The 26266-nt window shown below is 52.1% G+C and overlaps 1 protein-coding gene across 2 annotated transcripts in view; it reads left to right on the forward strand.

Moving 5' to 3' along the window:
- Positions 1 to 26266, forward strand: part of LRP5 (LDL receptor related protein 5) — a 104572-nt gene that overhangs the window by 49447 nt on the left and 28859 nt on the right. For both annotated transcript variants that reach the window (XM_084750590.1, XM_084750591.1), the window contains exons 6-12: positions 8958 to 9354; positions 11207 to 11378; positions 17006 to 17222; positions 19082 to 19371; positions 22700 to 22926; positions 24700 to 24884; positions 25667 to 25990. In XM_084750590.1, the coding sequence (XP_084606716.1) occupies positions 8958 to 9354; positions 11207 to 11378; positions 17006 to 17222; positions 19082 to 19371; positions 22700 to 22926; positions 24700 to 24884; positions 25667 to 25990 (1812 nt within the window). The remainder of the gene's footprint in view (positions 1 to 8957; positions 9355 to 11206; positions 11379 to 17005; positions 17223 to 19081; positions 19372 to 22699; positions 22927 to 24699; positions 24885 to 25666; positions 25991 to 26266) is intronic.

Consider the following 26266-nt stretch of genomic DNA (forward strand, 5'->3'; position numbering starts at 1 on the left):
TCGCTCCTAGAGCTTGAGCTCAACTCTGGCCTGGCCTGCACTTACCTAGGCCCCTCTGGTGCTCTGTCTGTCTTTAGAGGAGAGTTAGGAGTGTGTAGGGCTCTGGAGAGCCCTCCAAGCTCCTGGAGATTCCCCCTGCTTGTGGCCTTCATCGGCTGGAAGGGGCCGTGCCAGGCCTAAAGTTCTCAGCTAACACGCGGGCTCCTGCTTGTCTTCAGAGAAGTGTGTGGGCCCCAGCTCCATTTGGCTTCCAGTCTGTTCACCTTGTACGGCCTGTTCCCTGGAAATAGTTAGTCAGTTCCTTCCTGGCCATGCTGCCTGGACCCCCTTCCTGTGCTTGCCTGGTTGGCCATTGCTCCAGGCTTCCCTTCAGAGGCCTGCTGTAAGGCCAAGGCTCCTTGGCTCCACCGGAGGCCCTGTGAGGGATGGTATGTGCCTTGGCTTCTGCTTCCAGGCCTGCTGTGAGGGACGCGTGGATTCGGCTCCCTCACTTCCAGCTTCCTACTGGACCAGGGTCAGGACCCAGGAAGCCGGGTAATGGTTATGTGTGGTGGGAAGAGCTGAGGTTCTCTGGGTGTCCCTGGGATGCACCGGGTGGGGCCTGTCCACTCTCAGGGACATGGTGGGCATTGGAGCATAGGTTCTGGTCTCAGTTTTTCTTCGTGTGGCTGTGATATCTGGGCTGTTTGGGCTTCATCCACTTGGGTGTGTCACCTGACATCCTGCCTCGGAACTTGTAAGCTGTGTTTTCGTTTGTTTGTTTTGATTTTATGAGATTGGGCCATCCTTAAGTTTGTGATGACCTTCCTGCCTCTGCCTCGAGAGTGCTAGGACAACTGTGGTTTTTTTGAACCACGTGGGCGGCTGATAGTCAACTTTGACCCAGGAAATGGCATCTTCACATAGCTCAGTGTAGTCAGTTATTTGGACTCCGGCCAGCCACCAAGTGATGGCAGAAATAGTGTCATCCCAGAGAGGAGACTGCAGCCATGGTGCAGCTCTCAGCCTTGTCTTCCTGGAGCTGCTTTGGGCTGATCCTGCTTCCCAAATGGGGGACTGTGCACAACAGAGAGAGCATGCTCATGGCAGCCCATGGGGCCAAGGCTTGGGCTCTCAGCTCACAGCCCGTTATCTCTATCCGCCCTGCCTGGGCTCCCTTCTGCAGAGCTTCCTGATGCGCAGTGCACAGCTGTCCACTAAGCCAGGGCCAGCTCCAGGGCCTGCAGGACAGCATGTGACCCATAGTAAAAATAACTACTGCTGGGGCTAAAGGGACGGATGGCTCAGAGGTTAAGCACATGTCCTGCTTTTGGAGACCTTCAGTTCAGTTCCCAGCACCCATGTCTGGCAGCTCTGAACAGCTAGCTCTAAGGTATCCTCTGGTGTGGGCAACTACACACACACACACACACACACACACACACACACACACACACACACACACACACACACACACACACACACACACACACACACACACACGATCCGGAAAGACTGGCTTTCTGCCTGGAGACACTTCCCTTGTCACTCTGACAAAACATCTGACAAAAAGCAGCATAAAGAAAGGATTGCTGTGGCCGGGCGTGGTGGCGCACGCCTTTAATCCCAGCACTCGGGAGGCAGAGGCAGGCGGATCGCTGTGAGTTCGAGGCCAGCCTAGTCTACAAAGTGAGTCCAGAATGGCCAAGGCTACACAGAGAAACCCTGTCTCGAAAAAGAAAAAAAAAAAAAAAAAAAGAAAAAAAAAAAAGAAAGGATTGCTGTGGCTCACAGCTGGAGGGCACAGTTCTTCCTAGCAGGAGAGGATTCCCTCTGGCTGTGAGACCTCTGCCACATTGCAGTCAGGTGAGCGCTGGAGCTTCCATTACTATCTGAGACCCCGTGCCATGGGATGGTGCTACCATAATCAGGGGTGTCTTCTCTCCTCAGCTAAACTTCTCAGGGAGCAGCACGCCCAGAGGTGTGTCTCCCAGGGGATTCCAAGTCCTGTGGGGCTGACCATGAAGCCCATTGCACAGTGAGGGCTAGGCTTCTGCGCGCCCTCCTAGCCTTCGCCCCCAGCATTTATGTGCCGCCTCTGACCTCCTTAAGGGTCCCCTGGGGGAGTGTATTGCCGGGGGCGGAGTCTGTGCTGGTGCTGATCTCGGGGCTTTGTCACTGGCTCTTGGGAGTGGGGGAGGGTGTTTACACTTGAGTCTCAAGGCTCTTTGGTGGAGAAAGTGGTTGGACGCTGACATCAGGCCTGTTTTCCTTGGGGGCTTATGCTGCCCACTGGACAATGCAGCTAGTGTGAGTACCTGTTCCCTGGCCAGAGAGGGAAAGCAGAGACATAGCTGTAACCAGGAGATGGAAGAGGCGGGGGCGTGCCTCCAACAGGCCTAAGATTGCCTCTGCCTGCACTCTGTGCTCCTGGGCAGCACGTGACTTGGTTGAGCGCTAAGCACTTAGCCTGGTGTCTGCCTGACCATTCCCAAGGAGCTCAGCCTTCCTGTGCATGCACGTTGGGCTGTTTGGGGTGAGCTATGAAAACAGACAGCTACTTGGGTCTCGAGTTATGAGCAGAGCCCAAGACAGGCCTGGCCACTTCCTTTGGGACTGTGACCCCTGTGGTCATTAGGCGGGGTTTCCCAGGCCAAGGTACCGGGCTGCGGTCTTGGCATTTGTCTAACCACTTGCCCCCCAAGGGGGCAGTGGAGAAACTTAATCAATTGCTAAAAAAAAACAAAAAGAACCTGGCCACCTGCCAGATGGGAAGCTGCAGGGCCAGGCTGTTTACGGCCTTTCAGACTACAGGGTGAATGGAGACCTGCTCAAGGCGCAGCCTCAGGCACAGAAGCTAAGGAAGATGTTGGCCATGCCTGCTGTGAGGGGTGCTGAGGAGGAGACCAGGGAGGGAGTCATGGGGACAGAGCAGGGCTGGACCTCAGCTGTCCTCAGATCTCAGCTTTCTGTCTTAATGAAGAAGAAATTGGCAGGGCAGAGTCACAGAGTTCATGGATGTCTCCCAGGCTGTGTGGAGCCGCACTGAAGGGTCAGGCCCCTTAGGGACAGGCTGTGACCTTGGGGTTTCGGTGGACTGTGTGGAAGGGTTGGGTTGCCCTCTATGGCTGTGAGGTGGCTGTGAGGACCTGCCTTTCTCTCCTGTATTAATTGGGTCTTGCCACATCCTTAAAACGGATTATAATTTTGCTTGTTGTGGGGAAGGAAAAAAAAGCTTTTCCCATGGAAGATTAGCTTTTCGGTTCCCACAGTGCGTTGCCAGTGGATCCACCTCTACCTCTCAGGCACCAACAAAGGTAACTGAAGACCATGGGGCCAGGTTTCCAGGTGGACGTGACTTTTGACCCCATCCTGCCTTTCACCATGTTCTTTCCTTCTCCGTACTAAGACCCCAGCAGCTCAGACCACCCTGTGCTTAGCTCTGCCTACAGGGGAAAAAGCCTTGATGCCCTGGTCGTATCCTTGTCTGAAACCTTCCACAGTCTATTCCCGACCCCCAGGTCAGAAGCTTTTTCCTCATTTAAGGACAAATTTATGTTTACCACAGTAAGGAAGTCATCAACATAAAACAGGAAAAAACTTTAAATTTATTATTTATGTGTTTCTTTCTGCATATGTGTGTGCCATGTGCACGCCTGGTGCTTGCAGAGAGCAGAGGAAGGTGTCAGATCCCCTGGGGCTGGAGCTATGAGTGTTTGTGAGCCACCATGTGGGTGCTCGGAACTGGACCAGATCCTCTGCAAGAGTAGCCAAGTGCTCTTAACTGCTGAGCCGTTTCTTCAGTCTGATAAGCAGCATTTAAATGACCCAGAAACTGGTCACCTGGATGAAGCTGCTTGTAACAGGTCCACTTGTTTGCTATTTTTTCTCTAAAACGTTTTAATTGGGTATTTACTTATTTATGCATTTATTCATTTATTATTTTGTGTGTGGACATGTGCCCATGTGGAGGTTAGAGGACAGGTCAAAGGAGTTGGTTCTTTCCAGCATGTGGGTCCTGGAGGTTGTACTAGGCCATCAGGCTTGGTGGTTAGGCCTTTGCCCACTGAGCCATCCGGCCGGCATGGTTTTCACTTTCCTGTGTGTATATATTCTAGTCCAGATACGTATTTGTTCACAGTGTATGTACAGACTCACATCATTTCTTTCTTTCTTTTTTTTTTTTTTAGGATTTATTTATTCTTGTATTTTATGTGTGAGTGTTCTGTCTTCATGCACACCAGAAGAGGGCATCAGATCCCATTGCAGATGGTTGTGAGCCACCAAGTGGTTGCTGGGAACTGAACTCAGGACCTCTGGAAGAGCGGACAAGTGCTCTTAACCACTGAGCCATCTCTCCAGCCCCACTCACATAATTTCTTACAGTTAAAGTGTTTCCTGCATCATTATCTCTTCTCCAGGTGACCTCTGAGGTTTAAAATGAACCCCTTCTCCCTCTTCCTCTTTGTATATTATGGGATGTCTAGACTGTTTGAAGGTTCTCATCTTTACCTTTGGGTTTTTGTTGTTCTCCTGAATCTCTCCTCTCTCTCTCTCTCTCTCTCTCTCTCTCTCTCTCTCTCTCTCTCTCTCTCCTCTCTCTCCTCTCTCTCTCTCTCTTCCTCTCCTCTCCTCTCCTCTTCTCTTCTCTTCTCTTCTCTCTCTCTCTCTCTCTCTCTCTCTCTCTCTCTCTCTCTCTCTCTCTCTCTCTGTGTGTGTGTGTGTGTGTGTCTGTGCGCACTGGAGCGCCATCCTCAGGCTCTGTGTTGTGCTCAGTGGGGCAGAGGTCCAAGCCTGCTGTCCAGAAAGCCCGAGCTGGCTGTGACACTGTGGAAGCTGAGATATACTAGAACTCAAATAGACTCTCCCAACTCAGCCACTAGAAGCGATTTGTTTTCATGGTTATAATTGTGTTTGGTTTCCTTTCCTTTATTTCCTTTTCTTGTTAAACAAAAGAGTTTATTTTATGTGTGTTAGTGTTTGCCTGCATGTATGTGCACCATGTGTGTGCAGTGATGATGGAGGCCAGAAGGGGGCGTCACAGCTCCTCAGGAAAAAATCAGAGTAATTGATCACTGTGATCTGGATTCTGGGAATGGAGCACAAGTCCTCTGCAGTACCACAAGTGCTCCTAACCACTGAGCCATCTCTCCAGCTTCTACTCTCGATTTTATTACTGTATGTGTGTAAGTGAGCCCATGTATTCTATGGCATGGCACCCATGTGGAGGTCATGGGGCAGCTTTGTTTTCTCCTTCCACATTTACATGGGTTCCAGGAATTGAACTCAGGTCTTTAGGCTTTTATCCACTGTGCCATCTCGCTGGCCCCACTCATAATTCTTTTGCAAGGGTTAACCCTCCCCAGCCATGGGCCACAGGGCTCACTGTGGCTTTCCCTACAGCCTGAGAGCTCAGGGACACACACACACACACACACACACACACACACACACACACAGAGAGAGAGAGAGAGAGAGAGAGAGAGAGAGAGAGAGAGAGCGCTTTTTACACAGATAATAAGAAAATCAAAAGAATTATGCTCAGTGGCAGGTGGAATGATGCAACCCTCAGGTGTCAATGTTCATAAATGAAATTTTGTGTCAGCACTGTCTGTGACTAGATTCTTTACCCAAAATGTTTGGCTCCCCCTGGTCCCTCCTGGAAAACATTTGCCAACTTTATTAGAGAACAGATTCATCAGCCCTGTGGCCCTTCGAGCTTGTTTCCTTTTAGGCTTTTGTCTGAGGGCTGCAGTCTGTCCGGCTGTCTTGTCTGTGGTTGGAACCCTGCTGTACACACAGCGTGCTATTTGCTTGTGGCTTCCTTAAGGACAGGCTGGGTTTGGAGCTGCCTGGTGCCCTGTGTGTGGCGGGTCCTCAGCAGAGTGTGGCCCATGGGATGACTCCCCCCCCCCCCCAAAACCCCCACTCCCCACTCTGGGAGAACATGCTGGGTCCTGAGCTCAGCTTTTACCTAATAGCCTGGACTGCACACCCTGTGTCATCAGACTGACCACTGTGTCATTGTCCATCTGTCTCTTCTGCGTGGAGTCTCTCCTTCCAGCATTGGCCTGATCCTCCTCCTGAGACCTCTTGCTCCAACCTCTGTGTGTGAGAGACCTAATTTGAACACTATGCCTGTTTGATTTTTGAGGTAATTCAATGAAGCGGAGGCATAGTGGAGTCGGGTGTGTGTGTGTGTGTGTGTGTGTGTGTGTGTGTGTGTGTGTCCGTGTCCACAGAGCAGTGTCCTCCTGTGAGGAGGGCGGTAGAGACATACAGTGCAGTCAGCTGTATGGAGCTGGAGGCAGGGATCACAGTGGTTGGCAATGAACCAAGGAACGCCAAGTATTTCCGGCAACAGAGGAACTGAAGAGGCAGGAAGGACCCTCCCTTACGGCCCAGGGGGAGAGCCAGCCCTGCTGCGCCACGACTCTTGACTTCTGAGGCCTAGGTCAGGGAAAGAGTAAACTTATCTTGTTAAAGGTTTAGGGTGTGATGGCTGTGCCCTGTTGTGCCTGGCACATGGCCCTTTAGCGAGATTGCTCCCCTCCTGAGTCCTGTATGTTCCTGGAGGAAGTAGAGAAAGCCAGGCATCCACACAGCTAGGTCTTGTGGCTGTAACAGCCTCTTCACCCACACTTCATGACGTAGTCCAGGTTCAAATGTGGGTTTGGGAGCAAGAGTCAGTTTCCACTGGGGATCAGCGCCCTTGAAGGTGTTCCATGGGAGCACCATGTGAAGCCAGGGGACAGTTGCCACACACTGCCTGTCCCCCACAGAGACCCTGAGAGCTAGGGCCCTTCCTGGGCTTCATCTCCAAGCAGGCATCTCTTGTCCATCACGATGACCAAGCCTCATGACATCTGGCTTGCTGTGACCCAAGTGCCATCAGCCTGGCTGATGAAGAAACAAGCCCTGCAGATGCTCACAGCAGGCGGGCTCTGCCCCAGGGCTGTGTGTCTCCACAGGCAGGTTTGACCTTTGTTCTGGGCACAGCATTGTACAGAAAGGCACATACCAGTCCCCGTGAGACTGTGGGGCAAGGACACTGTCAGCCCGTCCACAGGTCAGAGGTTAACAAAACATGTTGGGAATGGAGCCCAGAGGAGGAAAATCTATTGGAATTGAGAATTCTGCCCCTTTTTACCCTCCTAGCAGCCTGGATTTGGATCTGGGTCTCGGTTGCTATTGGGCACTTAGGACTTTCACAACCTGGTGCCTCAGTTTCCCCAGCCTTGAGTAGGAAGCTGTTGCATTTGCTCCCTTTAGTGGAAGAATCAAAGCAGATGTCCTGACCCTTGGGGACCTTGAACAAGCTACTATGGGTGAAGGCAGCTGTCTGCTGTTCCAGGCCTGCATGGTCAGGCATGACTGGACACCAGGGTGTTGGCTTGGAGGCTGGCATGTCAGAGAGGCCCCTGCTGCTGTCTCTGCTGCAAAAGGCTTCTTGATTGATGGTTGATGACCCTGGCATGCCGGAAGACATCTCCAGCCTTAACATTCCTGGTTCTGTAGATCCTAGACAACAGGAAGATGGCTGACTGTGGCACGGCTCTGGGAGGAAGCTGCGTCCTGACTCTAGTAGCCTTGGGAGGGCATTTGTTTCAGGGTGAGGGGCATACTTGGGTCTCCAAGTCTACATGAGGCTTTTTGAGATGCCTTGACAGCCCAGCGTGGAGGGTTGGGACAGAGGCAGATGCTCACCCCGCTGTGTATCAGGATCCTGGGATGGCCAGGTCATCCCTTTTCTCAGCCCCATGTCCTAGTGTTGACTCCTTTATATTTTCTCCAGACAGGGTCTCACTATGTAGTTGTGGCTGTCCTAGGATTCACTGTGTAGACCAAGCTGACCTGGAATTTGTAGAGGCACCCCCCCCCCCCACCGCCTCTGCTTCCCTATTAAAGGTGTGCACCACCATGCCAGACCTTTTAGTATCAACTCTTATGCCCTAGGAACATGTGAGCTGACATGTTGTTGGTCGGAAGAGATTCTAGCGGCCACTTGACCCCAATCCTAGCTGTAAAGGGCTGGGCCTTGTCTAGCAGCCAGAGTGGTTAGCTATGGTGGTCCTGGCTTTAGCTCATATGAAAAAGGAGCAAGGGAAGACACTGCTGCTGATGTGCCTGAGGCTTTCTCTGCTCTGAGCCCAAGGCCCCAGAGTTTAACAGCAGCCAGGGAGACCTGGCTTTCACAGCTTCTCTGCTGCCCACAGGTTCTGAGTGTCTAGTGCCAAACTGACTTGTGACGACTCACAGTGGCTCTGATGTTGGAAGTGTCTTCCTTGCTTGTCTCCTGTGGGCTCCTGTTTATATCTACAGACCCCATTTAGGAAGCTCTGTAGAGGCCACGGCGACCCACTGGCTCCTGGCCACAGTAGGATGCACTTGTGGGTCTGGTCCAGGCTCAGGTCAGAAGACACCTGGACACGGGAGTTCCTTTTTGTCTCTGCCTCAGTTGCCTAGTGTGTCGTGTGCAGCAGGTATGGGTTGGGGCGTCGTTGCCTCTGAACTTTGGAGCTAGGCTCCCTCCATCCCAGCACTACGCATCTCAGAACTGTATGGAGGTCACTTACTTGACACAGATCTCTGTCCCTGGCAGGGAACAAGAAGGTCATTTGTTTGATGCTGCTTCGTAGGTGGATGGAGGAGGGGAAAAGGACTGGCAGTTGGGGTCCGGAGCCCTGGGCTTCCAGTGGGAGTTTCCGCAGAGGCAAGCTTGTGGTCAGGAGAGGACAAGAGGGCGGGCAGAGGCTCTCTGCTGGAAGCCAGATGGCCTGCCTAGAGGACGTCTAGCTGGTTACTCAAGCTCTCTGTGTGTTACCATCCGTAAAGCAGGACAACCCAGCGCCTTAGCTCACAGAGCCCCTGTAGCCACTGCTGTGGCCTAGCGGCCTGCCTGAGACATGCCCGGGTAGCCCCCGCTGCAGGCCCACAGCCACGGCGACTGACCTGACCTGACTGCTGTGTCTCCGCAGGGGCTGAGGAAGTGCTGCTGCTGGCCCGGAGGACAGACCTGAGGAGGATCTCTCTGGACACACCTGACTTCACAGACATAGTGCTGCAGGTGGGAGACATCCGGCATGCCATTGCCATTGACTACGACCCGCTGGAGGGCTACGTGTACTGGACGGACGATGAGGTGCGGGCTATCCGCAGGGCGTACCTGGATGGGTCAGGCGCACAGACACTTGTGAACACTGAGATCAATGACCCCGATGGTATTGCTGTGGACTGGGTCGCCCGGAACCTCTACTGGACAGATACAGGCACTGACCGAATTGAGGTGACTCGCCTCAACGGTACCTCCCGAAAGATCCTGGTATCTGAGGACCTGGACGAACCTCGGGCCATTGTGTTGCACCCTGTGATGGGGTAAGGCTGGGATACGGGTGGGCTCTGGGACATTCCCTTGCACCCCAACCCCTGAGATAAGCTTGTTAATATTCCGAGTTCTGAGTCAGTGACTAGGGCTAGTCTGGAAAAAATGTTTCTCAGATGCTCTCCGAGTGTGGCTGCTGCTGCGGCTGCTGCGGCTGATCCTTGGACTAGACTTTGAGGAGCTCAGAGACAGGCCGTTAGGCAGTGGGTGAGAAAGCTTGGAGGGCTGGGCGACAGCTGGGTTCGAAAGGTTCCTATCATGCAAGCTTGAGGGCCATAGTGGATCCTCAGAATCCACATTAAAAAATAAATACAAATAAAAAAAATCAAACAACTGCCAAAGAACTGGGACAGGGTGAGTTAGGAGGGTCACTCAGGAGTTTTAAGTGTTTGCTGCACAGATATGGGGACAAGAGAAACATGGATCCCCAGAAACCCCCATAAATGCCAAGTGGACATGGCTGGGAAGGAACCTCAGCATCTGTGCCTGGTGGTAACAGGGGCTCCTGAGCTAGCACATTAACTGAGCAGACCCCGATGGGGAGGGTGCAGGTGATGCAGGGTGTGACCCTGTGTCTGAGGGAGGGCTGGTCCGGAGTCATGACAACAGTCTTCTGAACTCTGGAAGCACGGAGTGTGTTGCTCCTTCCGCGATGAGGAGCTGGAGCACAGGCCTGCGTCCTCCCTACCTGTGGGGTCTGACTGAGCTCCTGGCCCAAGCTTTTGGCATAGCCCATTGTGGGGCCTGGTAAGCCAGAGAGTTTGGGAGGGTTATGTATGGAGGTCCAGAAGTGGGTCACCTTGGGGCCAGCGGCTGGTATGGAGTGTAGGGGAAGGTCCAGGGCTGTAGTAGCCCTTCAGTGACCCTGGGCCCAATAGTGAGCAGAAGAATTTGCTCTGTGGTAGTGGCCAAAGTGCAGGGTTGTCCTCAGAGATGATGGCTACAAGGAGTGCCGGGTCATCTGAAGCACTGGGGGTGAGGAGCAGGGGGAGTCTGGTAGTCAGGTCAGGTGATGGTCAGGAAGCTTAGAATCCACACCCAGCGACACCACTGTGAACTAATGAGGTCATAGCCCCATGAGCCACAGTGTCCTCATGTGTGAAATGAGGTGAGAGCAGATGCCAGGGCCTTTCCCACCCTGTGACTTGTGAGCCTGAGGATCCAGGGCAACTGGACGGCCAGTGACATGTGTATGACCCCAGGTCCAGGGAAGTGTGTTTCATACAGAGGGGACCAGGGAGTGGGGCAGAGGTGGTAGGAGGCAAGGCTATGTTCTGAGGCCATTTTCTTGCATTAAAACTTTTACCTTCACCAGTCTGTGGTGGTGCATACCTCTAGTCCCAGTACTTGGGAGGCAGAGGCAGGAAGATTTCTGAGTTCAAGGCCAGCCTGGTCTACAGAGTGGATTCCAGGACAACCAAAGTTACACAGAGAAACCCTGTCTCAGATTAAAAAAAAAAAACCTCCCCACCATTTGGCCGTCCTCCAGGTTTTCTCTTGGGTTAAGCACAGATCATACATCCTGAGTATACTTTGCTTCTGTTTTTAGAAGGCTCCTTGATGCCTTCCTCCCTGATGCTCTTGCCTCTAGCAAACAGGTCAGGGACAAGGCTGCCTCAGGAGCTCTGTAGGGTCACTTCCAGAACTTTCCTGTGGGGTGGGAGTTGAGCTTGCAGCCCCTGGGAACCCAGTGCTGCCCTATGCTGTGGCGGGGCTCTGATATTCCCGTTGAGCTATAGGCTGTGTTAGCTAACAAACTGGGGAACAAACTGGGGGATGTCCCTCAGGATTGGGGTACAGCAGGGGCTGAACATGCACTATCATGTCCATTTGCTTTTTCTCTAGCCTCATGTACTGGACAGATTGGGGGGAGAACCCCAAAATCGAATGTGCCAACCTAGATGGACGAGATCGGCATGTCCTTGTGAACACCTCCCTTGGGTGGCCCAATGGGCTGGCCCTGGATCTGCAGGAAGGCAAGCTCTACTGGGGGGATGCCAAGACTGATAAAATCGAGGTGAGTGAGGCCTATGGTGCCTGAGTGAGCATAGGGATATAAGAAGCCAGGCCATATAGTGGGGCCATGTGACCAGACTTTTCATTATTGTCCCCAAGCCCAGAGTTTCCTGCAGAGGCCAGGCCTGGACACCTTGTAGCCTGTCTGTGTGTTTGTCATAGGCATCAGTAGATGCCAATGCTCTGCTATATGGCCAGAAGGAACACTTAAGGAAATAGCTTGTGATGGGTTTGGGAGATATGGCTCAGTTGGTAGGATGCTTACTGCTTACCCAGCATGTGTGGAGCCATGGGTTCAGTCCCCAGTGCCATACGCATAGGGCGTGGTAGCTAGCACACACCTATAATCTGGACATTCAGGGGATGGAAGCAGGAGGATCAGGGGTTCAGAGTCATCCTTCACTGTATAGTGAGTTTGAGCACCTGGGATATTTAAGACCCTGTCTCAAAAACCAAACAAACAAACAAAGAAAAAACCAAACAAACAAGCAAACGGGGTGTGGTTGCACTTGTTCTTAATTCTAGCACATGGAAAAAGGAGGCAGATAGATGGATCTCTGTGAGACTGAGGCCAGCCTTGTTCAAATAGTAAGTTCTAGGTTAGCTAGGGCTGTGTACTGAGCCGCATCTCAAAAAAGAAAAGGTATATGGGAAACGGTTGATGGTTCAGTGGGGGAGAGTGGCTGCTGCGAGTTCAGTTCTTGGAACTCACGTGCTGGAAGAGAACCAACTCCTGCAAGTTGTTTTTAACTTCCACGTATGAGCGGTGTCACACGTACATGTATGTACGCCACCCCTTCTCTCTCTTACACACACACACACACACACACACACACACACACACACACACACACACACCACACACACAACAAGGGTTTGTTTGGTATTTTTTGTTTTGGGTTTTTGTTTTGTTTTGTTTTGTTTTTTGTTTTTTTTTGGGGGGGGGTGCTTCTTGAGACATGGTTTCTCTGTGTAACCCTGGCTGTCCTGGAATTCTCTGTAGACCATCAAGCTGGCCTTGAACTCTCAGAGATTCACCTGCCTCTGCCTCCCGAGCGCTGGGATTAAAGGCGTGCGCCACCATGCCTGGCTAGAAAAAAACCCAAGCTTTAAAACTTAAATTAAACATGCAATCTCTTATTAGAAAATGGCTTCTGGAGAGCTGGATCTGCAGTTAAGAACACAGCCTGCTCTTCCAAGAGGTCCTGAGTTCAATCCCCAGCACCTACATGGTGGCTCACAACCATATCTACTGGGATCTGATGCCCTCTTCTGGCATGCAGGTGTACATGCAGATAGAGCACTCATATAAATAAATAAACAAATGCAGATAGAGTACTCATATAAACAAACAAGTAAATCTTAAAAACAACATTAAAAAATGGTTTCTGGTGGCTCATTCTGATAGTCGAGAGGCTGTGAGGAGGTCTGTGCCGGCTTTGAAGCATGAGGCAGGAGGATTGGTATGAGGTTGTGGTTAGCTGAGTTACATGGTGAATCCTAGGTCTGCTTGGGCTACATAGTAGGACCCTATCCCCAAACAGAACAACCCAAATTACTGGGTCCTCAGGTATCCTCCATGTCGTAGCCAGTGGCCGTACTGTTGTGAGCACGGCAGGCTGTACCACAGCAGTTGGGGCTGGCGGAGTTAGCAGTGTAGTCTCCCCGAGCCCACCTTGTTCGTTAGTGCCTATATGTCTTCAGCAGAGCCCCTTGGGAACTTTTGATGGGTTCTCAGTGCCAGGTGCCCTGTCAGCTTCAGAAGCAGTTATTTTACCCTGCTTGGTATTCCTCTTCAGGATGGACACTCTCCGGCTTTTTCCAGTAATTTCTTGTTGATCCTAGTGTGTAGGTGTCATGATTTGTTCATGCCACCGTTGGGGACACTCTCCTGATGCCTCTTGGAGAGGCCTGAGCTGGGTGGCTTCCAAGAGCGGGTAGGGGTTGGAAAAGAGGCTGTGTCTGAAACTTTGTTTCAGGGGTCTTCAGTGTCAGGGGACATGAGGTCAGGGTCAGAATGGGGAGATGCCCTTCTTTTGGGGGCAGCTGCCTTGTAGTCGCTTCTCAGAGATTGATAATCTGCTTCTTTTTTTTTTTTTTAAAGAAAATTTTGTTGCTCAAGAGTTTGAAGTGCCTGGGCAGCTGAGGAGCCTTCGTCTTTGATACCCTAGTTGCCAACAGGAGTCTGACAGGGATTCATGGCACCCAGAGATGCTGGACCACATAGCCGTTGCTCTGTGTGTGCCCAGCAGAATGACCTTTAGGACATTCAGTATTGTGTGACAATCATCGCTGTCTCCTTCTAGAATAAGGATACCTCTCATCATCTGGAGAGCAAACTCCATGCCAGATCATAGTGCCCTGACCCTCCCAACCCCCACCCTGTGCTCCTTGTCTCTCTGAGGACACTCCTTGCCTTTCTGTCTCTGTGACTTGGTTTCTTGGGTGTATTTCTTATAACTAGACTCCTCTAGATAGATACAGCCTTTCATTTCTTTTGTTGGGAATGTAACGTTTTCAGGATCCGTGCTGTTCCGTGCACAAACACTTCCTCTGCTTCTGTAAGCAGGTTGCATGCCTGTGTGGTGTCACGCTTTGTGGGCCCTCTCCTCAGTCCTTCCCTCTCGCCCAGCTGTCAGGAATAAGATTGCTGGCGATACACGTTTTTTGTCTGAAAGTAATTTCTTCCTTCCCTTGCGTGTATGTCTGGGAGTACAATTGCAAGTCAGACAGCGGCGTTTAAAGTGTGATTTACTGAGGACCATTAAAGTCTTCACAGCGGGTGCGGTAGCTCCTGACCTGTCAGCAGCCTGCAGGGGTCCAATTTTCTCTGCTTGCTGGTGTCCTTCCCCCTGCTGCTGCCCCACACCCCCGTGTGTATGTGTGTGTGTGTGTGTGTGTGTGTGTGTGTCTGTGTGTGTGTGTGTGTGTGTGTGTCTGTGTGTGTGTGTCTGTGTCTGTGTGTGTGTGTCTGTGTGTGTGTGTGTGTAAAAGCCATAGGTTCACATCAGGTGTCTTCTTTCTGCACCACTCCAAATGCAATCTTGAATTGCAGGAGTTGCTCACCAGCCCCTATTCCTCCTGTGAGGGCCTCAAAGCTGGCCATACTTTCTACCCCACGTGGGGTATACACCCAGAAAACCCAGCATGGGTGTGTGAGATTGGGTCTGGGTTTCCCTGAGCCCTGCTTTGGGTCCAGGCCCTCCCAAGGGTCAGAATGGGCACATCCTCTGAATCCCACCTCTCCCAGCCCATTCTTTCCTGCTTGGTTTGGGGATTCTTGGAGGTATGTGACCCCAGGGAAGGTGGCAGCTGCAGAACTGATCCCACAGGAAACTTGAACGACAGCCCCTCCTTAGGCTCAAGGGTCTGGGGAAAGTCAGAGGCCAGCTGAGCTAATTGTGCAGATGGGTGGCAGCTGGTCAGGATGCTGCAAAGGTTGGGCTCAGAGTATGGCCTTAGCATGTGCATACACACACAAACACGCACGCGCACGCACCATAGGACATTTCTCTAGTTTCTATTCCCATACATTACAGCAGGTAAGAGCTGTTTATTGCCAATCTCATTTTCTTCCCCGTCCAAGAGGGCCTGTGGTCTTCACTAAGGCATGACATGGGGTGTGGCTCCTCTGTCACAGGGAGGCGTTCCCCCTGGGAGACACTGCTACTCTGCTAGCCCAGACCCTTACCTGGGTGTGGCTGGACCTGGCCAGGAAAGCTCTGGCCTCCTCTCACTTTGCTTCAGGGCAACTAGGGAGCAGGCGCCAGGGCGGAGCCACCTGGCGTCCGCCGCCCCCCCCACCCCCACCATCCCCTTTTCCTGGCTTCTCTCACTGTTCTAGAATGGATCCAGGGGAAGTGTGCTCCTACAGCACTTCATTTTAACGTACTGGAAATGTAATTTTATAAACTGGGCTAGGGAGGGGGTTCAGTTGGTAGAATGCTTGTGTAGCACACATGAGGTTCAGGGGTCTGTCCCAAAGCACGGCATAAGCTAAACATGGTGGTGTGCGCCTGTAGTTCCCGAGTTAGGGAGGCAGAGCAGGAGGGTCAGAAATGGTGAGCTTGAGGCCAGCCTGGGCTGTACGAGATTCTACATCAAGAAAGATGGTAAAGAAGGAAGAATGAGCAGATCAGTGGGCGAGCAAGATGACTCAGCAGGTGAAAGTGCTTGTCACCCAGCCCGCAGTAGCCCACAGGATGGCAGGAGAGAACTGATTCCTGCAAATTGTCCTCTGATTTCGGCACAGGCACATCCCTGCACATGTAACAGCCACAGAGACAGACACAGAGAAGAAGCGAGATATAATGCTGACCTCCGGGAGGTTAAAACGAGAGGCTTGTCCTCCTCAGATGAGGATTATTTTCTTCCTAGCACCATCAGTCCCTTCCCCACCCCTGTTTGGCTTGTGAAGGGGAATTACAGAGTCCCTAAGTCACCTGGAGCCCTGCCTGTCACTGCCCTCTTCTCTCACCTGCTCCTACCGAACTGTTCTCCCTAGGAGTGGGGAGGGCTCCATGCCGTTTAACTCACAGCTGCTGGCCCATGTACCACCTCCGTGTGTCTTGTAATGGGAATATAGAATGAACTCTGGCTGGGAGGTGACAGGGAGGGTTCGAGGCCAGCCTGGTCTACAGAGAAAGTTCTAGGACAGGCAGGGCTACACAGAGAAACTCTGTCACAATAAACCAAAACAAACAAACAAAAGAGAGTGAACTGTGGGCTGTGTGACCTGAACTGGCCGTTACTGCCCTCTGCTGCTTACTTGACATCATTGAGCCAGAGAGCCCAGCCCTCGCTGTGGCCTCCAGCCGAGACACCTCCCCTCCCCCACCTCCAAGCCCCTGCCCCTGCCCCTGTCCCTTCCTGGTTCTTACAGCATCTCTGATGGCTGCAGCTCTGTCTGGACGGCATTTCCAGGGTGGGTTAGGTACTGACTTGCTCCTCTGCTGCAGGGGGAGACGGGGCCCATGGGGTGCAAGGACTCATTCAAGGATACTCATCGAAGGATCCTGGGGTGGTAGAGGGGTAGAGGGGTGGCAGGGAGGACCCTGGCTGTGGGCACTGGAACTGCACCCCCTGCTGATGTAGCTCTTTCACTTCTTGCTGTGAGCTGTAGTGCTAGGCTGCCCTGTATTTTTTTTCCTGTCTGCTCTCCTGATGAGTGAGAAGGACAGCCTTGCTCAAGAGGCTAGCCAAGGCTTGCCTGAGAGTCCCTCATGCCTTTCCTCATCTTATTCTAAGAGCCCTGCGCATGGGATGCTGCCATTGCCGCTGTGTGGATCGCCAGACTCCCACTCGTCCTGTGGCTCTTAAAAACAGCACGACCACCCCAACAAAACAAAAATACTGGGGCCCAGGCTGGTCTTGAAATGACTGCGTAGCTGAGGGTGATCTTGAACTCCTTACCTTTCTTTCACCTCCTTGAGTGCTAGGATTGTCAGCAAGTCCTACCAAGCCTGGGGCTTCATGTATGCGTTCCACCAGCTGAGCCAACCCCACCCCCCCAGGCTTAGTGCTTGCTTTAATCGACGTAGCCCTTTCCAGAAGAAGACTTGGCTCTTCTGTGCCAGAGGCTTGGAGCCGCCCCCGCCCATCCAGACCGGTGTTTCTGCCAACACACAGGTGATCAACATAGACGGGACAAAGCGGCGGACCCTGCTAGAAGACAAGCTCCCACACATTTTCGGGTTCACACTGCTGGGGGACTTCATCTACTGGACCGACTGGCAGCGGCGCAGTATTGAGAGGGTGCACAAGGTCAAGGCCAGCCGGGATGTCATCATCGATCAGCTGCCCGACCTGATGGGACTCAAAGCAGTGAATGTGGTCAAGGTTGTTGGTGAGTCCCGGGAAGGTGATACAGGTCCAAGTCCAGACCTGGGCTTGGGGGGCAGAAGAAGGTATCCACTCCGAGGATGGGCAAGACAGGAAATGGTGACTAGGGCAGGGGTGGCATGTTGCCCGGGGATACGGAGGAGGTAGTCGTCAAGAAATAGGCATGTTGGACATAACCGTGGCTGAAATGTGTGCCAGGCCCTGGTAGGAACTTCGGTGTCTAAGCCAAGCGTATGTTAGTCTTAGCTCCCCCATGAAACACTGGGGACAGAGAGAGGCCAGGTGAGGGAAACAGGTGTTGAGCCTGGCACTCCCCGAATCTACCTTGCCTTTGTGACTCTCAAAACATACTTTTGACCTGACAGGATAGTCAAAGAGTGCGCGTAGGAGAATTTTATTTGGTTCGACGGGTTGTCTTTCTGAAGACTCCAAATGCAGGTTATACTCAGACCTTAAGTTCCAGGTGGGGCCCGGGGACTGCTCCACAGGGCATGGGCTCTGTTCCCACCTGCCACTCCCGTGCCTGGTGCCATGCAGGCGGATCGCTGTGAGTTCGAAGCCAGGCTGTTCTACAAAGCAAGTCCAGGAAAGCCAAAGCTACACAAAGAAGCCCTGTCTGAAAAAGATGGAAACAAACAAACAAACCCATAACCAGAGCTTTGGGCTGGTGAGATGACTGAGTGAGTAAAGGTGCTTGCAGCCAAGCCTGATACTCCGAGTTCAAGGCTCAGGTCCCACATGGTGGAAGGGGAGACCAAAGCCTAAAAGTTGTCCCCTTACCTTCACATTTGTGCTCCGGCATATACATTTGTGTGTGTGTGCATGTTGCATATGCACACACTCTCACATTCTTGCACATGCAGATGCATACACACACATTCCCTCATACTCACACATGCACACATGCACACACACCCTCTCGTGCACATACTACACTCACATATACACTCACAACATACACGCATGCAGAGTAAGTGTGACTGAGGTGCCTAGCTTTACCAATAGGAGGGAGGTTGACTGAGCCTGGCTCTGCAGGATCAGGCTGGGTGTGCCTGGCAGAAGAGACAGCTAAACGAAGACACAGCATGGAGGCAGCGTGGGTGACCGAGGGCTGGCCTGTGCCTTCTGTCACTGTGTCAGGCCACATGGCAACTTGCAGAATTGACAGGCTTGGCCAGTCCCACCCATGTCCGCTAGGAGGGAGATGGGAATAAAGCCAGCCTCCCTGGCTGTGAAGAAGTTGGGCCTGCCTCATCTGTGATAAGGGGAAAGACATTCCTTTTTTTAAGCTTAAGTATTTAACACTAACTTGCTGCTAGCAGCAATTCAGGAGCAGAGCGAGATAACAGGCTGGCCCAAAATAAATTGAGTGTGATACCTTCTGAGTGCTTTAATAAAAAAGGACGCCGGTGGCTATCCATGGCAAGCCTGAGCTTGATAGGTTGTCAAAGGAGTCAGTGAGCCAGGGAACATTCTAGAAGAACAACAAGAGCCAGTCCCATTATCAGGGTAGGAATTGAGGAGGAACAGTTGACCAGCCATTGAGCTGGGCTGGATGTAGCTCAGGCAAGGCCACCCCTTGTTTGCTGGCGATGATATTTTCCAGCTTTCCGCACTCAGTTTCCACTGTCAACAGACTTGTGACACCCTAGGACCCGTGCCTGGCCACAGCAGGGCCCTGTGGTATTGTCACTGCCAATTGACCCCAGTAGAGAAGGCTTTGACCATCCAGGCTTTCTGCCACTCCTCCTTCCGTGGTCCCCTTTTGGTGAATGGCAAGAGTTTAGCCACACACAACTGTGAACTATATGCACCTCCCCTTGCCAGACCGCTGATGTCCAGGGCTGTGTATCTGCCTCACAGGAACCAACCCATGCGCAGACGGGAACGGAGGGTGCAGCCATCTGTGTTTCTTCACCCCTCATGCCACCAAGTGCGGCTGCCCCATCGGCCTGGAGCTGTTGAGTGACATGAAGACCTGCATTGTCCCCGAGGCCTTCCTGGTGTTCACCAGCAGAGCCACCATCCACAGGATCTCCCTGGAGACTAACAACAACGATGTGGCCATCCCACTCACAGGTGTCAAGGAGGCCTCTGCCCTGGACTTTGATGTGTCCAACAACCACATCTACTGGACCGATGTCAGCCTCAAGGTACCTAGTACAAAGCTGCAAATGCCTGTGGAGCTGCTGTGGAATGCTTCACAGCTGATTTTCTTTTCCTGTTTCAAGAATGATATGAGGGCTAGAGAGATGGTTCAGCAGTTGAGAATGCTTTCTCCTCTTCAAGAGGATCTGAGTTCAGTTCCCAGCATTCTCATCAGGTGGTTCACTATATCCTGTAGCTGCTCCAAGGGATCTGCTGTCCTCTTCTGGCCTTTGTGGGTACTGTGTACACGCGGTGCACTTAAATGTACTCAGGCACACACAGCTACATATAAATTGTTAAGAGGCTGAAGGATGGTTCAGTGGCTAAGAACACTGGGTTCGATTCCCTGCACCCATATGGTGGTTCCCAACCATCTGTAACTCCAGTTCCAAGGGATCAGTGCCTCCCTCTGGCCTTAGCAGGTACTGCATGCATAGACATACACATTCATTCAGACAAAACACCCAAACATAAAATAAAAATAAATCTAATGACATTTTAAAAGATTTATATATTTATGTGCACTGTATTCTGCCTGCATGTATGTCTGTATACCTGAAGAGGACACACGATCTCCTTATAGATGGTTGTGAGCCATCATGTGGCTGCTGAGAATTGAACTCAGGACCTCTGGAAGAACAACCAGTGCTCTTAACCTCTGAGCCATCTCTCCAGCCCCTAAAGACATTTTTTAATTTTTTCTGACACAAGGTTTCTCTGTGTAACCCTAGCTGTCCTGGGCTTGCTTTGTAGACCAGGCTGGCCTGGAACTCAGAGAGTTGCCTGCCTCTGCCTCCTGAGTGCTACGATTTAAAGGCGTGCATCACGACTGCCCAGCTCCATTTATTAACCTTTAAAAAATTAGGGTGTTGAGACTAAAGAGATATTTTAACGGTCAAAGAGCAAATGTAACAACCAGGCCTGGGATCTTCTGTTGGGCATGGCAACCTGCTTGTAATCCCAGCCTGTGAAGGCAGAGGCTGGGCATCACTGTTGCAAGCTGGCTAGCTGGACTAGTTGTATGGGCCAGCTGTGGGTTTAGTGAGAATGATAGAAGACTGCCAACGTTAACCTTGGCCCTCCTGTTACATGCACACACACACATGTGTACACACACACACACACACACACACACACACACACACGTACACATAGAGAAGGGAATTATAGTATTGAATGTAACTCAGTGCAGGCCAATAAAACACTAGTGTACCTACTGCTTGTTTCTATGTTTTTGTGGTTTTGGGACAGGATCTCTTTGTGACGCTCTAGCTGGCCTTGAACTCACAGATATCCACCTGCCTCTGCCTCCAGGGCGCTGACACTAAAGGGGCAGTGCACATAATTTAACAAGCACATGTAGATGACTATCTCGGTAGGTCTAGGAGACATGCCCAGGGCTCTTGTGGGAACTGCCTGGTGAGACTTGACATTGACATATACCCTCTCACAGCCCATTTACCTGTGACTCTTCCCCTTTGACAGTGCAGGTGTTGTCTCCTAGGTGGGGTCTCCAGAACATGCCGGTTTGTAAATGGTTCTCTTGGGGTTATGGTGATGCCTGTGTGTTCAGGAACTTACCGGTGACTGCTTCTGTGCTGCCAGGCTGCAGAACGGGGCTACATCTGTGAGCTGTGAGAAACCTGAGATGCTCTCTGTCCCTTTTTGGTAAAAAATTAGCCGATCCCTGCTCTAACATACTGGATGCCTAACACACTCTGATCACCTTTTGTTAAAAAAAAGGAAACCATTTATCTTGGCTGCGCACAGTGGTGCACGCCTGTCATTCTCGTGCTGGGGGGAGGGGGCTGAGACAAGAGAACTGCTGAGTTTGAGAACAGCCTGGACTATTCCATTCCAACAAAGGCGGATGGGGCCAAGAGGAGGCCAAGAAAGAAGACGACCTATGTCTTACGCTACTATTTATTTCTTGTGGTTATTTGCTTTTTGGTTTTTTTGTTGTTGTTGTTGTTTTGTTTTGTTTTGTTTTGTTTTGTTTTTCGAGACAGAGTTTCTCTGTGTAGCCTTGGCTGTCCTGGACTCACTTTGTAGACCAGGCTGGCCTCGAACTCACAGCGATCCACCTGCCTCTGCCTCCCGAGTGCTGGGATTAAAGGCGTGCGCCACCACGCCCGGCTCGCTTAATTTATTTTTAATGCTTAGTTTTATTTATGTGTGTCCATGTTATTATGTTCATTGGTATTGGTAGAGACCAGAAAAGGATGTCAGATCCCCTGGACAGTTATCAGATGCCTGGTGTGGATCCTGGAAACCCAGTTTGGGTCCTCTGCAAGAGCACTTTTGACCATGAAGCCATCTGTCCAGTCCTTTCCTAATTCTTATTTTAGACCAGGATGGCCTCTAACTCACAGAGATCCACCTACCTCTGCCTCCGCCTCCCTAGTGCTGGGATTCAAAGCATGTGCCACCATGCCCGGCTATTTTGATTTTGGAAACAGGATTTACCTCTGTAGTCCCAGTTGTCGTAAACTTGCTCTGAAGACCAGTTTGACCTTGAACTCAGAGATCTGCCCGCCTCTGCCTTTCTAATACTGGGATTAAAGGTGCACAGCACCGCATCTAGTAGGTTTTGTTTTGTTTTTTTAGATGTATTTATTTGGCACGTATGAGTGTTTTGCCTATTTGTATGTATGTGCACCACATGTGTGCAGTGCCCTCGGAGGTCAAAAGAGGATGTTGGAGTCCCTGAACTAGACTCACAGATGGTTGAAGGTCACCATGTGGGTGCTGGGGACTGAGCCTTGGTCTTCCACAAGAGCAACAAGTGCACTCAACCACCGCGCCCACTCTCCAGCCCCATCCCCTCCTCTAATTGTTAACAGTTCAAGAGCGGTTTCTTGTTGAAAAGTTCACACACACACACACACACACACACACACACACACACACAATGTTGTCTTGCTTATGTATGTGTCTGTCTGTGTGACTATATGAGCACATGAGTGTCCAGTGTCCCGCAGAGGCCAGAAGAGAGTGTCAGATCCCTCCGAGGTAGAGTGACGGTGTTGGGGTGTTGGGTGTTCGTGAGCTGACTGGTGTGGGTGCGAGCACCTGCACTCCAGTCCTCCCGAGTAAGCAGCAGGTGCTCTTGCCTGCTGAACCGCCGCGCCTGTCTCAGTCCTTTATATTTTCCTTCATTCTGGGTAGAAGCTTAGCAACGGTTTTTAAGACGCGAAGTTTGTTCCTGCGTTGCAGTCGTCTGTTTGGAGACTCTGTCTCCTGGGTTGATGTCAACCATAGAAGCCGGACGCCACATGACCCCACATGACCCCACATGACCCCACATGACCCTTTCCTTCCTCACCTTCCCAGACTATCAGCCGAGCCTTCATGAATGGGAGCTCAGTGGAGCACGTGATCGAGTTTGGTCTCGACTACCCTGAGGGAATGGCCGTGGACTGGATGGGCAAGAACCTCTATTGGGCTGACACAGGGACCAACAGGATTGAGGTGGCCCGGCTGGATGGGCAGTTCCGCCAGGTGCTCGTGTGGAGAGACCTCGACAACCCCAGGTCTCTGGCTCTGGATCCTACTAAAGGGTAAGAAGTGCTTCTGCCTGTCACGTGACCCTGGCCCCTCCCATCTGTTCACAGGGGCCTCTGTATTGACTGTGACTGTCCCCACCTTGCACTTGAAGGTGCCAGGGCTGGCCAGGACCCTAGAAGGTTGTCTTTCTCATTCTTAGAGGAGAAACTGAGGCTAGCACTGATGCTACTGTCAGCCACTGGACTCTAGCTACTTTTGTATAGGTTTTTTTTTCTTTTCTTTTTTCTTTTTGAGACAGGGTTTCTCTGTGTAACAGCTCTGGCTGTCCTCGGACTTGCCCTGTAGTCCAGGCTGGCCTCAAACTAACGGAGCTCCACCTGCCTCTGCCTCCCAAGTGCTGGGATTAAAGACATGTACCACCACCGCCCAGCTATTGTATAAGCTGTCTTTTTATTCTTTAAAGATTTATTTATTTATTATTATGTATACAGTGCTCTGCCTGCACATACACCTGCAGGCCAGAAGAGGGCATCAGATCCCATTATAGATGGTATAGCTGTGAGCCGCCATGTGGTTGCTGGGAATTGAACTCAGGACCTCTGGAAGAGCAGTTGGTGCTCTTAACCTCTGAGCCATCTCTTCAGCCCCTGTATAAGCTGTCTTAATTGTCACTTGGGCCAGTATCTTGGCCTCTGATGTTACACACACAGGCTAAGAGGGACTGAGGGAGATGGCTCCACTGGTAAAGCACTTGCCATACTTGCGTGAGGGTCTGAATTGGAGCACCAGAACTAATATAAACAGCAGATACAGCATTGCTTATTACACAGGTGTTGGTGAGCCAGGGACAGGCAGATTTGCTGCCTGTCTAGTCAAATCCACAAGCTCCAGGCCCAGTGAGAGACCCTGAGGAAGATACTCAGTGTTAACCTTTAGCACAAGTGCGCGCGCGCGCGCACACACACACACACACACACACACACACACACACACACACGCATGCACACATGCAGCCAATTAGATCAACTTGGGCCAACTGATCTCATACCAGGCCTCCTTTCTGCAATTGTGACCAAAGTACCCCTCAGAGCTGGCCTGGAGGCACTTGGATTTAGCGCTGTTCAGAAATGGTTTACAAACTGCTAAGCCTTGGCTTCAGATCAACGTAAGAAGGACCCCCGCATCCTGGGCACTGAGGCCTCGTGGGTCAGGTATGGCCTCTTTCTGGTTCCAAGTGTCCTTTTTGGTGCATGGCACATACTCACTCGGTAGAGCATCCATGCGACCACGTGGAGCAAGTGAACCCTGCCTGGACCATATCTGTGAGCTCAGGCTGGAAGGAGGAAGAGGAAGGTCAAGGTGCTAGCATAGAGCAAGAGAATCTTCCAAACCTTAGAATGAGGGTTTGGGCATCCTTTTCAGATGTGCAGGGGAAGAGGAGGAGGGGCCGCTTCTGTGCTACTTTAGCCCTGATCGGGTTTTTCCCTCATCTGTATTTACCCACATCTCTTAATTCACAAGACATACCAACACTCAGCTGGCTTAGTGAAGACTTGTTGCCTGCTTGGGCAGTCCTTGTCTGATGGCTTCCTCTGTATGCCCTGTTTGGATACCCATGGGTTCTTCCCAGCCCCTGGGGAGAGCCAGAACTGTGAAGCTCAGCTGGGGTCTGGCTCCTTCCTTCCTTAAAAGATGTCACTGACCAGCTTCCCCCAGGGCAAGGGGGCTGTTTAGGAGATGGCAGCAGTCACTCTTTGCCCTATACTCTGTGTTAAGCCAGGACTCGACTCAGTGCTGCCTATCTCCCTTTTTCTGGCACCTTCCAGCTACATCTACTGGACCGAGTGGGGTGGCAAGCCAAGGATCGTGCGGGCCTTCATGGACGGGACCAATTGCATGACGCTGGTAGACAAGGTGGGCCGGGCCAATGACCTCACCATCGACTACGCCGACCAGCGACTGTACTGGACTGACCTGGACACCAACATGATTGAGTCCTCTAACATGCTGGGTGAGGACTGGTGACCTCAGGGGTGAGGTGTGGGGACTAAGTGGCAGGGCTCTATAAGCTTCCCTCTCCTTATGCACACTAGCCTGCTCTGGCCACTGAGCCACTTAGCATCACGAAGGCATGGACACAACCACAGCACTGTCCCCTCTCCTGGGGTATATTGCCATCTAGCCCTGGCAGTGTTGCTGTGGTGTTGGGAAAGGCTTCCTGTGGGCTCCAGGTTCCATGCTTAGAACGCATGAGGAGACACGAGCTTGCAGCACCAGGCTATGAAGTGTCGATGTGCGGGGCTGGACGTGTGCCTGGTCCAGGGGCTCTGAGGTCCCCTAGGCTCCTTCCTCGCCTAGAACCTTATGCCCACTCTGCTTTGCCTGCCCTATTCCCTGTCTCTCCATGAGACACGGCCTCATGCCTGTTGTGTGTTAGGCGCATCAGTGTCCTGAGCCCTGGCCAGCAGGTAACACGGGAAGACAGGTCTCCTCAGACCACTCTATGCTGTCATGTTCTCCCCTTTTCCATTGCTCTGAGTCTCCATGGGACTTTGTAGCCACGTGACCATGGGGAATGAGGTATAAGTGGCCCCGCGGCTGATGTTATATAGGTTTCTCCCGAAGGACACTGGGTGTGCTTGCCACTTAGCTAGGCAGCCAGCCAGCTTCATGAAACTGCTCAGGCGTCCATGCTCGGCTAAGATTCCTGGAAATGAAGGTTGGCCCGGCGCTTCCTCAGCTCGTTGGCCTGACAGCTCTCTTGCCCGCCCTTGTGCTGTGTCCCCCGCACAGGTCAGGAGCGCATGGTGATAGCCGACGATCTGCCCTACCCCTTTGGCCTGACTCAGTACAGCGATTACATCTACTGGACTGACTGGAACCTGCACAGTATCGAGCGGGCCGACAAGACCAGCGGGCGGAACCGCACCCTCATCCAGGGCCACCTGGACTTCGTCATGGACCTTCTGGTGTTCCACTCCTCCCGTCAGGATGGCCTCAACGACTGCGTGCACAATAATGGCCAGTGCGGGCAGCTGTGCCTCGCCATCCCCGGGGGCCACCGCTGTGGCTGTGCTTCTCACTACACGCTGGACCCCAGCAGCCGCAACTGTAGCCGTAAGTGCCCTGATCCCCCTCACCGCATGCCCCAGGCTTAGCCCTTTAGCCACCGTTGTGGGGTGTGGCAAAAGAGAGCTTCTTGAGTCGGGGGTGCCTTGTATACATGGATGGTTGGGCAGGCCGCGCACTGCTCAGGCTTTATGCCTGGTGACCAGACTGGGTGAGGGCGAACCTTTCCTGTAAGAGGACCTTTGAATGTAGAAATCATTTAGGAGATGGGGGAGGGGGCCTCTCAGTGTACGCCTGCAGCCATAGGCCCTAGGCCCTGAGCTA

Source organism: Acomys minous, assembly GCF_964271855.1.
Source record: "Acomys minous genome assembly, chromosome: 2".
In the NCBI taxonomy this organism is placed as follows: domain Eukaryota; kingdom Metazoa; phylum Chordata; class Mammalia; order Rodentia; family Muridae; genus Acomys; species Acomys minous.